General features: G+C 45.3%; 1 protein-coding gene across 1 annotated transcript; it reads left to right on the top strand.

Annotated features, from left to right (window-relative positions):
* The first annotated feature begins 4,255 nt into the window (after positions 1-4,255).
* Positions 4,256-7,219, top strand: CD14 (CD14 molecule). Its single transcript, XM_079772366.1, has 2 exons — positions 4,256-4,497; positions 4,586-7,219. The coding sequence occupies exons 1-2, from the start codon at positions 4,495-4,497 to the stop codon at positions 5,684-5,686; spliced, it is 1,104 nt and encodes a 367-aa protein (XP_079628492.1). The 5' UTR covers positions 4,256-4,494; the 3' UTR covers positions 5,687-7,219.
* Positions 7,220-12,926: the final 5,707 nt, after the last annotated feature.

Raw genomic sequence — 12,926 nt, 5'->3', positions numbered from 1 at the left:
GGGTTCCATCCCCAGTGAGGGGCGTGCAGGAGCCAATCAATTTGATTCTCGCTCATCATTGATGTTTCTATCTCTCCCTCTCCCTTCCTCTCTGAAATCAATAAAAATGTAAATAACATAAGAATGGCTCAGTGGATAGAGCGTCAGCCTGCAGACTGAAGGGTCCCAGGTTCGATTCCGGTCAAGGGCATGTGCCTTGGTTGCGGGGACATCCCCAGTACGAGGTGTGCAGGAGGCAGCTGATCGATGTTTCTAACTCTCTATCCCTCTTCCTTCCTCTCTGTTAAAAAAAAAAATCAATAAAGTATGTTTTTTTAAAAAAAAGAATGATAGATTTGTTTAAAACAAATAGAGAAAGTAACTCAATCCTGACCTCCTGACCTCTGCCGCCCCAGGCCAGTAAGCAAACTTCCCCAGGAACATTCAAAACTAGCCCGAGCTCTAGGAAGATATAGGATCCCATTTCACAATAATTAATCGTGTTATTGGTTTGATGTTATCTGTACCCCCATCCACCCTACCTCAACCAGCACCCTTCGTGTAGATGAGTGGCCATGCGTTGCCATATTGAATGTTCGCGGTAACAATTTTACGCTGAGGAAAATGAGACAAATATAATTATTTCACTGGTCTGTACAAAAGTGAGTAGCATTGGGGGGTGAGGGCTTGAGTGGGAGGGTTTGGGAGGTTAATGGAGGGATGAGGACACATATGTAATACCTTAATCAATAAAGAAATTTTTTTTAAAGTGAGTCGCATTATTTTTAGAATAAAGTAATTCACCAACTTTTGAGTGCCACTGATTGACTAGGTACTGGGGAAACACTGGTGAGTTAAAAAAATTTTTAAATTTAATTTAGAGAGAGAGAGAGAGAGAGCAAAAGAGAGGGAGAAATAGAAACATCTTGAGAGACAATCAACATCAATCAACATCCATCTGAAGCCTCCTGCACGCCCCCTACTGGCAATCGAGCTGGCAACCCCGGCATGTGCCCTGACCGGGAATCAAACCAGTGACCTCTTGGTGTATGGCTTCACACTCAATCACTGAGCCACACCAGCTGAGCCCAACATTGGTGAGTTTTATTATTTTTAAAAAATATTTTTATTGATTTCAGAGAGGAAGGAATAGGGAGAGAGAGAAACATCAATGATGAGAGAGAATCAATGATTGGCTGTCTCCTACTGGGGATGGAGCCCACAACCCAGGCATGTGCCCTTGATTGGAATTGAACCCGGGACCCTTCAATCTGGAGGCCGATGCTCTATCCACTGAGCCACACCGGTTAGGGCAACATTGGTGAGTTTTAAAAGGTGTTCCTTGCCCTGGCTGCTGTGGGTCAGCAGTTAGAGCAGAGTTGTTAGGGTTCAATTCCCAGTCAAGGGCATGTACCTGGGTTCTATCCTGCCCAGTTGGGGCACGTGTGGGAGGCAACCAGTCAATGTATCTCTCTCACATTGATATTTCTTTCTCTCTCTCTCTCTCTCTCTCTCTCTCTCACTTTCCTCCCTCCCTTCCACTCTCTCTAAAAAGCAATGAAAACAAAAAATAGCAGAAGTTCAGAAATCTGAGGTCCAGAGACTTGCCCAAGTCTGACAACCTCAGTGGATCTGGGACTCCATGCCTGGCTGTCTGAGCAGGGTCAGTGGACTGCAGGGTTAGTGTATTTAACACTGAGCTACATTAACATCTTGGGGGCAGCGAGAACAGCACCAGGTGTTAGACCGGTGGGGTCAGACTGGACCTGGGTTCAGCAACCTTGGTACTTGAGTTCTGGCTAGGAAACAATTCAGAGCCAAGACTCAAACTATAAGAGAACATTCATTTAGAAAATCACAGAGGTAGAAGTAATTTGTAGAAGAAATGGGCTTAGGAAACAAGTTATAGAGGTAAAAGAAAGGGCCCTTAGAACATTTCAGAATTTTTCTCTTGTCAAAGAATAAACCCTACCCTACCCTCTGGGATACTTTTTCTTTTTCTTGTCAAAACAAGTGAATTACTAATTAATCCTCACTTAAAATTTGTCCATCCTTTCCTTCCTAGGATACAGGAATTGTGTTGGGGGAAGGCAAGGGAGAACTAGGTTAAAGTGGGAAAATCTATAATAATAAAAGTATAACATGCTAATTAGATCAGACAGCCAAACAACCTTCCAGACATCATTCCGGACGTCCTTCCGGATGAAGCCACAGCGGTGGGGGCCAAGGCAGAGGCAGTTAGGGGTGATCAGGCAGGCAAGCAAGCAGTCAGGGGCGATGAGGCAGGCAGTCAGAGGCAGTTAGGGGTGGTGAGACAGGCAGGCGAGTGGTTAGGAATGATTAGGCAGGCAGGCGAGTAGTTAGGGGCATCAGGCAGGCAGGCAGAGGGGTTAGGGACAAGCAGGCAGGCAGGCTGAGTGGTTAGGGGCGATCAGGCAGGCAGGCGGACATCCCCAGAGGGATCTTGGATTGGGAGAGGGTGCAGGCTGGGCCGAGGGGACCCCCCCCCTCCCATTCATGAATTTCATGCACCTGGCCTCTAGTTGTGTTATAAATACCTAGTTTCTCAATTGCAGGATGGTGAATTGAAAACTATAAGAGTACAAGTGGCTTGGCTAATATGTTTCTATTAAACACCTCTACTTAGGAAAGCTATTACTTTCAATTAAAAAAGCACATTTATTTGAGAGAGAGAAGCATTGATTTGTTGTTCCACTTATATATGCCTTCATTGGTTGATTCTTGTATTGCCCTATCTCCTGGAACCTTGGCTTATCCAGATGATGTTTTAACTGAACTACTCAGCCAGAGCTTAAAACCTAGAACTGTATTATTTATTACTAGAGGCCCCGTGCATGAATTTGTGCATGGGTGGGGTCTAGCCACCCCATTGGGGTGGGGTGGGGGGCCTATCGGGGGCGAGGCTGGTCAGGGGGAGGGGCCACAGGTTGTTGGCCCGCAGGCCCTGCCCCCTGGTTGAACTCCTGGTGGAGGGGACAATTTGCATATTAGTCTTTTATTATATAGGAGAGGTGGGGAGTGACCAGAAAGAAACAACCAGTTGTCTCCCTCACCAGGGATCAAACCCGAAATCTGGGTATGTGCCCTGACCAGGAATCAAACTGGGGACAACACTCAACCAACTGGGCCACACTAGCCAGGGCAAAAGCTATAACTTTCTTTTTTTTTTTTTTAATATTTTATTGATTTTTTACAGAGAGGAAGAGAGAGGGAGAGAGAGTTAGAAACATTGATGAGAGAGAAACATCCATCAGCTGCCTCCTGCACACTCCCCACTGGGGATGTGCCCGCAACCAAGGTACATGCCCTTGACCAGAATCGAATCTGGGACCTTTCAGTCCACAGGCCGACGCTCTATCCACTGAGCCATACCGGTTTCGGCTAAAGCTATAACTTTCTTAATCAACAAAGTTAAACAAAGAACAAATCAGAAAAGAAAAAAGAAAAAGAAAAAGGAAGGAGAGTTGTTCTTCAGATAAACTTCCTTCTCTTGAATTTAATTTCCAGCCCTTCGAGTCAATAGTTGAAGTCTGCAATCTCTTCCACAAAATATCCAGCTAAATATCCAATGATAATCAGGGGATTGGACTTGGACGACAGGAGGTTAATAGTAACCACCAAGACTAGGGAAAAGTCAAGGAAACTACCCAGATTGAGTCCTGGGATATAGGCAGGGGAGGCAAGAGTCCTGGTGGGCTGGGCCAGCCAGGCTCAGTGGTTGAGCATCCACCTATGAACTAGGACAATGGTCGACAAACTCATTAGTCAACAGAGCCAAATATCAACAGTTGAAATAACAACGATTGAAATTTCTTTTGAGAGCCAAATTTTTTAAACTTAAACTTCTTCTAATGCCACTTCTTCAAAATAGACACGCCCAGGCCGTGGTATCTTGTGGAAAAGCCACACTCAAAGGGCCAAAGAGCCGCATGTGGCTCGCCAGCAGTTTGCCCACCACGGAACTAGGATGTCAGGGCTGGTGCATACCCCCGGGTTTCAGTCTTGATCCACAGATATTCAGGAGGCAGCTGGTCAATGATCCTCTCTCATCATTGATGTTTCAATCTTTCTCTTCCTCTCTGAAATATATATATATATATATATATATATATATATATATATATGTTTTTTTTAAAGGGTCCTGGTGGGAAGCACTGGGGATCTTCCTTTCTCCAAACCCAGCAGACAAGCCTGGGGCTCCTGAGTCATCAAGACTGCCTGGGGCAGAGCACACTGGAGGTCCTGCGGATCCTTCCTGTTACGTCCCTCCTCCCAGCAACATCCTTCGTTGCAAAATTTCCGAGGTTAGTAAATAGAGCGGTGAAGGGAGGTGGGGAGTGACCAGGGTTCACCGAGGAGGGAACACAGGGACGTTCCTGGGGTTACAGAAACTCTCAGAGGCTGCCAAAGGGCGTGTGGAGCCTGGAAGCCGGGAGTGCTGCCATACAGGAAAGAAGCCAGAGCCCTTCCCGGAGCCCTGAGGACCCATCGACCATGGTGAGTGTACGGTCTTGGGGCCGAACAGGGGCTGCTCGGAGAATCCCAGGGACCGCTGGGGCCGCCTTGACCTCCGCTCTCTTCCCAGGTGCGTGCGCCCTGTCGGCGGCGGCTGCTGCTGCTGCTGCTGCTGCCACTGCTTCACGTCTGGGCGGCCGCGCCAGAGCCCTGCGAGGTGGACGACGACGATTTCCGCTGCGCCTGCAACTTCACGGACCCGGAGCCCGACTGGTCCAGCGCCTACCAGTGTGTGAGTGCCGTGGAGGTGGAGATCCGTGGCGGTGGCCGCAGCCTGAAGGAGTTTGTCAAGTTCGCCGACACCAACCCGAAGCAGTACGCTGACGTGGTCAAGGCGCTGCGTTTGCGGCGACTCACGGTGGGTGCTGCACAGGTTCCTGCTCTGCTTCTCTTCTCCCTCCTCCGTGGGCTTGGGTCCTCCCGCCTCAACCAACTAACCCTCGAGGACTTGGAAGTAATCGGCCCGACGCCGCCACCGCCCCTGGAAGCCACTGGACCTGCGCTCTCCGCCCTCAGTATCCGCAATGTGTCGTGGCCCGCGGGGAGCGCCTGGCTGGCACAACTGCAGCTGTGGCTCAAGCCGGGCCTCAAAGTATTGAACATTGCGCAAGCACACCCGCTCGCCTTTTCCTGCGCAGACCTCCGCGCCTTCACCTCCCTCACCGCCCTAGACCTGTCTGACAACCCTGGACTGGACGAGCGCGGCCTGACTGCGGCTCTCTGTCGGGACAAGTTCCCGGCCCTCCAGGAGCTAGCGCTCCGCAACACGGGGATGCAGACTCCCAGCGGCGTGTGCGCGGCGCTGGCGGCGGCAGGTGTGCAACCGCGCCACTTAGACCTCAGCCACAACGCGCTGCGCGCCGCGGCACCCGGCGCTCCCCGGTGCGTCTGGCCGAGCGCACTGAGCTCGCTCGACCTGTCATTCGCTGGCCTGGAGCAGGTGCCTGTAGGACTGCCGGCCGAGCTCAGCGCGCTCGATCTCAGCTCCAACAGGCTGAACAGAGAGCCGCGGCCAGACGAGCTGCCCAAGGTGAGGGACCTGACACTGGCCGGGAATCCCTTTCTGGACCCGAAGAACTCTGGTGTGGTCACAGCCGGTGAGCATTTGATTCAGGCCCTGGGGGTGTCAGGAACTGTGGTGCTGCTTCTAGGGGCCAGGTCCTTGGCCTAAGGCTCAGGAGAGAAGAATGGATTGGCTCAGATTGCCCTAGTTCCAGAGGATCCTCCTCCGGGCCTCTCAACTAACCATTTCTCTGCCTCCTATTCATTAAAATCTTAAACAACGGTCCTTGTCATTCACTGAACAGGTGTTTGCTGCGTGTCTGCTCTGTGCTGGGCACAGTGCTGGATGGGGAATCCATTATACTGAGACTTTCTTTATCCCAGTTCCTCAGAAACCACACCTGTCTAAGTAAAGGCTTCAGGGGCAGAGGGGCAGGGAACCGTTGCCTGTGTGGGGCTGTGTAGAAGAAATAAGGAGTTTCTGTGCAATCCGGGCTTGCTGAGCAGAATACTGGTGCCTGTGTTAAAGGGTGTTGGAATAGTAAATATAACTAGGAAGATGCATTCATCCCTGTGCATTTTCCATGAGCCAGCTAGTCCCTTACAAAAATGTTACAACCCAGAGCCATTTGCTTTCTCTTTCTCACTTACTCTCTCTTTCTCTGTGTCTCTGAGAGAGGAGGAACAGCTATGCCAGCGGTCTACATAAACTCTGAGTTTCAGAATTTTAAGATTTCTCTCCTGCTGTGGCTTCCACTGTGTCATCTGATGAGACATTTGGGCATGGGGAAGTGATACAAGATGCTGTCATTAAACAGTCCATCTCAGAAACAGAGGTTTTGTGATTGTGTTAGCATACGTGTGTACTGTATAACTGTTTCAGGCTGGCTCTTTGATTTGCAAATAGAGTAACGTCTTAGACCTTCACAGCTTCTTAAATCTATCACAAGGCAGTTAATGAGATGTGCCCCTGATCCACATTATCTGAGACCCAGGACATCAACCAAGAGGTGCTGTTCTTTCTAAGACTTCCTTGTTCATGGAATCTAGGAGACTAGATACCTGCCTCACAGGGTGGGAGGGGGCATGCAAGCACAGCCCTCCAGCCTGCCTCACTCCAGTGTCCAGAACCACACTGATAGGAATGGAGAATGAAAATTAACATTGATGGGAGCGTTTCGTGGGTCACTCGACCACAGACTCAAAGAATCCTCGGAACAGCTAAATAAACTGCCAACCTCAGTCAGGAAAACCCACTGGAGTGTCCTAAAGGGCACTTTATCCAGCCTATTGGGACATTTCTAGTATCAGAGAATTAACTATGTTAAGCAGTATCTTACATTGAATAGCTCTTTACCAAACAGTTATAGAGCCCCTGTTTCACCTCAGGCCCTGTGCTGGGAGCCTGGTGTAACAAACATAAATCAGAAACATCCATGCCCTTGGGGAACTCTCAATCCAGTAAAGGAGACATCCACAAAAGATAGTTGTGATTCAATGAGTGGGAAGGATTAACTCTTTGAGGGAAGGTGTGGTCCTCTGGAAGGCTGTACAGAAGGCAAGACATTTAATATGGTCTTGAGAGGTTCCTGCCATTTTCTCAGGAAGGACATCCCAAGCAAACATGGGCAGCATGTTAAAAGGCTCAGAAACCTGAAATTACATGGCCAAATCTGGGAATTATAGCTGATTAGGTAGGGCTGAAGATCATAGTGATGGAAGCTGAAGCATTCATTCAGGTGCTTATATGTGTCAGGCACTAGGTTAAATCCTGTGACTATTGCAGGAATAAAGCAGAAGTTCTTGTTTGTATGGAGTTCAGATTCTAGTTGGCTGATGGGGGTGAGAGGAAGATAATAAACATATATCAGACTTTGACAAGTGCTATGAAGAGAAAGGAGACAGTGTTGAGTAATGATATGTTATATAGGATTGTTAGGGAAGGCTTCTCTCTGATAGAGGATATTTGTACAGATACACAAGTGAATTGGGAGAGAGAGCTTGAGAATATGGGGGGGGGGGGGGGGGGCGCAAAGCAAATACAAACATTCTGAGGTCTTTGAAATGTTCAAAAAAACTACAAAGAAGCCAGTGTGGCTGAAGGAGAGTAAGCAGAGGTGGTGGGGAAGAATGGTAAGAGATTGAAGAGTAGCAGGGCCAGATCATGTAGGGCCTTGTAAAGCAATGCTACTCAAAATATGGTCCAAAGCAAGGCCAGTCTGCAAATTGTTTATTACTGCACTATGAGAGATAAGGAAAAAAGTCAAGAATAAGTATGATAAAACTTTATAAAATTTCACACTGCAGCAATATTTCTATTATATTTTACAAAAGTATCATCTGCAATGGATTGGAACTTTAAAACAAAAACTTGGTCTCATGCCACAGAGAGTTTGAGAAACACTTAAATATGAAGCCATCTCTCTCCTCTGACCTTAGAGGGAAAGTTTTCAGTCTTTCACTATTGAGTATGCTATGTTCACTGTTTTTTACTTTTTATTTTTATTGATTTCAGAGAGGAAGGGAGAGGGAGAGAGAGATAGAAACATCAATGATGAAAGAGAACCATTGAGCGGCTGCCTCCTGCACGCCTCCAACTGGGGATGGAGCCCACAACCCGGGCATGTGCTCTTGACTGGAATTGAACCCAGGACCCTTCAGACTGCAGGCTGACGCTATCTCCACTGAGCCAAACCAGCTAGGTTTTGATTGATTTTTAATTGATTTTTAGAGAGAGAAGAAGGGAGAGAGAGAAAAAAAATGTTGACGTGAGAGTGAAACATCAATTGGCTGACTCCTGCACAACCCCTACCAGGGATCAAGCCCATAACCTGGACAAGTGCCCTGACTGGGAATCAAAACAGGGCAGAATTCAGTGCATGGGACAACACCCAACCAACTGAGCCACATCAGGCAGGGTATGTTCATTGGCTTTTGTTGTTGTTGTTTTTTGTTAATCCTCACTTGAGGATATTTTTCCATTGGTTTTTAGAGAGAGTGAAAGAGAGGGGGAGAGACAGAGAGAGAGAAACATTGATGTGAGAGAGACACATTGATTGGTTGCCTCCTGCACACCCCGACCAGGGCCAGTAGTCGAGATTACAATAGAGGTACATAACTTTGACTGGAATTGAACTCATGACCCTTCAGTCCACAGGCCGATGCTCTATCCACTGAGCCAAATGGGCTAAGGCTCATTGGTTTTTAAGATGAGAGAAATAGCATGGCTATGTGCAGATGGGAATACTCTAGTAGAGAAGGAAAACTTGATGATTCAGGAGAAAGAAGAGAGTCATGCTGGAGGACTGTCCTTTGAGTAGATAAAAGGGCATGGTACCTAATTCACCAGTGGAGGGGTTAGCCTTAGTGCAAGCCTAGAAGCAATCAACTTATAGTCCAGGCTAGAAGGCAGGATATCTGGGCAGAGATATTGGTGGGTCATTGTGGTAGCAGGAGTGTGTAGAACTTCTATGATATTGAAACTCTAAATACAGATCTTCAAATGGCAGGCACCTTCTCATTATTCAGGATTCAACTCAAATGTCACCTTATATGAAGGAGCCCCTCATACCTCATCATTTTCTTCATAGCTTTGATTTCACATGGAAATCATCTTCTTTATTTAAATCTTTTTGTTGTTGTTGTTCAATACTGTGCTGAAACCTCCACAAGAGCTACAGTTGTGCCAATCTTGTTCAATTCTGTGCCTGGCACACAGCAGGTGCTCCATAAACCTTTATAAAATAATTGATTGAATGAATGAGAGGAGTAGGCTGAGGGCTATATTGCTGCCATGAGTTGAGAAAACACTGATGTACTTCACTAAAATCAAATAAAAAGATTTGCCTAAACTGAGGTTGGAGGCCATAGCATACGTGTTGTGGTTCCAGTTGCAAGACATGTAGTATTGTTTTTTATCTGATAGCCTAGAGGCAGGATTCATTCAAAATTGGGGATGAGTGCACAGGGCAACCCAAGTGAGGCCTAAAGATTGAGCAAGGCTGAAAAATGTGCCCTACACAGGGAAGGAAGTGAGACAAGGAGTGGTGATGAACTAAGAGAAGCAAGGCACGCACTTCCACATGGCACAATGAGATCGGATATCCGGTGTGGTGTAACAAATTTTATACTGCAAGGGTAGAATTGGAGATCATATAACTTTGTTTTCTGAGCCAGAATCAGTCTCCTTATAGCTTCCTCTTTTGTTCCTATCCTGTCATCTGGAACCACCAAGACATCAGTTCATTTCCTCAGAAATCCCGGAGTCAAGCATTTTTGTTCCTGCAACACAACCCCCATGCTACTTCTTCTAATGCTCAGACCCCCCTCATTCTCTAGATCACGAGAAGCCTTCTATGAGTCACTTAGAATGACCTGAGTTAAAGCAACTTGAACAATGACCTTGATATTTTAATATTTAAAATTTTTCCTAGTTTCCTTTTTTAGTATGGTATAGTGTATGATAGGTATGATATTGTGGTTATGTATAATAAGAAAGACTGCTTGATAAAGACATCCAAGAAAAGAAAACTTCAGTCCCATATCGCTCATGAATGTGGATGCAGGAATCCTCAACAAAAATACTAGAAATCGACTCCAGCAATGCATAAGAAGAATTTTTTTTTATATTTTATTGATTTTTTTACAGAGAGGAAGAGAGAGGGATAGAGAGTTAGAAACATCGATGAGAGAGAATCATCGATCAGCTGCCTCCTGCACACCCCCTACTGGGATGTGCCCGCAACCAAGGTACATGCCCCTGACCGGAATCGAACCCGGGACCTTTCAGTCCACAGGCCGACGCTCCATCCACTGAGCCAAACCGGTCCTGGCCATAAGAAGAATTATACACCACGACCAACGAGATTTATCCCAGGAATGAAAAGTTGGTTTATACTTGCGATGAACATCCTGAAAATGAGCATTTAAAATTCCATTCACAATAACATAAAAAAAGAATTTATTTAGGAGTAAATATAACAAAAGAAGAGCAAACTTACACTTCTAAAACTGCAAAATATTGTTGAAAGAAATTAAGAAAGATCTAAATAAAGAGAATAACATTCCATGTTTTGGGATCTTAATATTGTTAAGATGTCAATTCTCTCCTAATTGACCTACACAGATTCAATAAAATTTTTATAAGAATCTAAGCTGAGCCGGGCTGGCATGACTCAGTGGTTGAGCATTGACCTATGAATCAGGAGGTTACAGTTTGATTCCCTGTCAGGGCACATGCCCCGGTTGAGGGTTTGATTCCCAGTGTGGGGCATGCAAAAGGCAGCTGATTGATGATTCTCTCTCATCATTGATGTTTCTATCTTTCTCTCCTTCTTTCTTCCTCTCTGAAATCAATAAAAAAATTTTTTTAAAGAATCTAAGCTGACTTTTTGTATAAATTGAAATGATTATTCTAAAGTTCATATGGATTTAAAAAGATGCTGAATAGATAAAACGATTTTATAAAAGAAGAACAAAGTTGGATTTCAAAACTTGTTGTGAGGCAACAGTAATCAAGACAGTGTTGGCATACCGTCCTTGGGCACACCCACTTGAATCTCCTTTTGGAGTGAATTTTCTTTTTCAAAAATTTAAAGTCCCCACAAGACTTGAAACTAGGGGAGCCATGGGCAGTGGCAGCTCATCCCATGTTAACCCCCCTGAACCTGTCTCCAAGGACCCCTTTTCTCCGACTTTCCAGTGAGCTGACAGCAGCCCCACTTTGACTCACTTCTTCCCCATAATGTTTCTGGAGAGCCAAAGCAGACCGTTCTAGTCTCTCTCTTGTTGCTTTTCTAACCTAGGTTCTTCCTTGTTTCATGGTGCCCAGCTTTAATAAACGTACTCTCTCTAACACACACACACACACACACACACACACACACACACACACACGACAGTGTTGTACTGGAATAAGAACGGAGACTAGCAGAAGAGAAGTGGAGTCCAGAAATAAACCCATGTTTCTATGGACAGCTTTTTGTTGTTTTAAACTCACCTGAGGATATTTTCCCACTGATTTTTAGCGTGGAAGAGAGAGGGAAAGACAGAGAAATATTGATGTGCAAGAAATACATCAATAGGTTGCCTCCTGCACATGCCTGACCAGAGGCCCTCGGCCGGGGAGGAGCCTGCAACCACAGTATGTGCCCTTGACCAGAATAGAACCCGGTCCGCAGGCTGACGTTCTATCTACTGACCCAAACCAGCTAGGGCTGGACAGCTGATTCTCACAAGGATGTCAAGAACATTCAGTATGGAGAGGCTAATCTTTTTAACAAATGGCACTGGGACACCTGGATATCCAGACACAGATGAATGAAGTTGGACCCTTACCTCAGACCATAATAAAAAATTAACTCAAAATGGACCAAAAAACTAAATATAAGACCTAAAATTGTAAAGCTCTTAGAAGAAAACACAGAAATTAATCTTCATGACCTCTGACCTGGCAATGAATTCTTAGATATGACACCAAAATCAAGAGTAACAAAAAAAATTATAAACTGGATTTCATCAAAATTAAAAACTTTTGTTTATCAAAATACATTATCAAAATAATGAAAAGACAACCTACAAAACTGGGAGAAAATATTTGAAAATTATATACCTGATCGTGGTCTAGTATCCATAATATATACAGAGCTCCTACAACTCAGCAACAAAAAAGCCAACAACCCAAATAAAAAATGGGGAAAAGACTTGAATGGGCATTTTTCCAAAGAAGATATACAAAAGCCTGACAAGCACATGAAAACATACTCAACATCATTATTCATTTGTGAAATGCTAAAAGACAAACAACAATTAAAAACTGAGCAAAAAACTTGAGTAGATATTTCTATGAAGAAGCTATACAAATGGCCAACAAGCATGTGAAAGAGGCTCAAAATCATTGGCCATTAAGGAAACACAAATAAAAAACTCAAGGAGGTACCACTTCACACCTACAGTATGACTCTAATAAAAATAACAATAACTGTTGGCAAGGATGTGGAAAAATAAGAACTCTTATACATGGCTTGTGGGAATGCAAAATGGTGCAGCCACTGGGGAAACAGTTTGGTGGTTCATCAAAAGTTAAATATAGCCCTAACCTGTTTGGCTCAGTGGATAGAGCGTCGGCCTGCGGACTCAAGGGTCCCAGGTTCCATTCAGGTCAAAGGCATATACCTTGGTTGCGGGCACATCCCCAGTAGGGGGTGTGCAGGAGGCAGCTGATTGATGTTTCTCTCTCATCGATGTTTCTAACTCTCTAGCCCTCTCCCTTCTTCTCTGTAAAAAAATCAATAAAATATATATTTTTAAAAATTTAAATATATAACTACTATGTGACCCATCAATTCCATTCCTTAATATGAAATGAAAGACATGTTCACATAGAGCAGGGGTGGGGAATCTTTTTTCTG

Source organism: Cnephaeus nilssonii (genome assembly GCF_951640355.1).
Source record: "Cnephaeus nilssonii genome assembly, chromosome: 5".
NCBI lineage: Eukaryota > Metazoa > Chordata > Mammalia > Chiroptera > Vespertilionidae > Cnephaeus > Cnephaeus nilssonii.
This window is presented reverse-complemented; position numbering and strand designations above follow the sequence as displayed.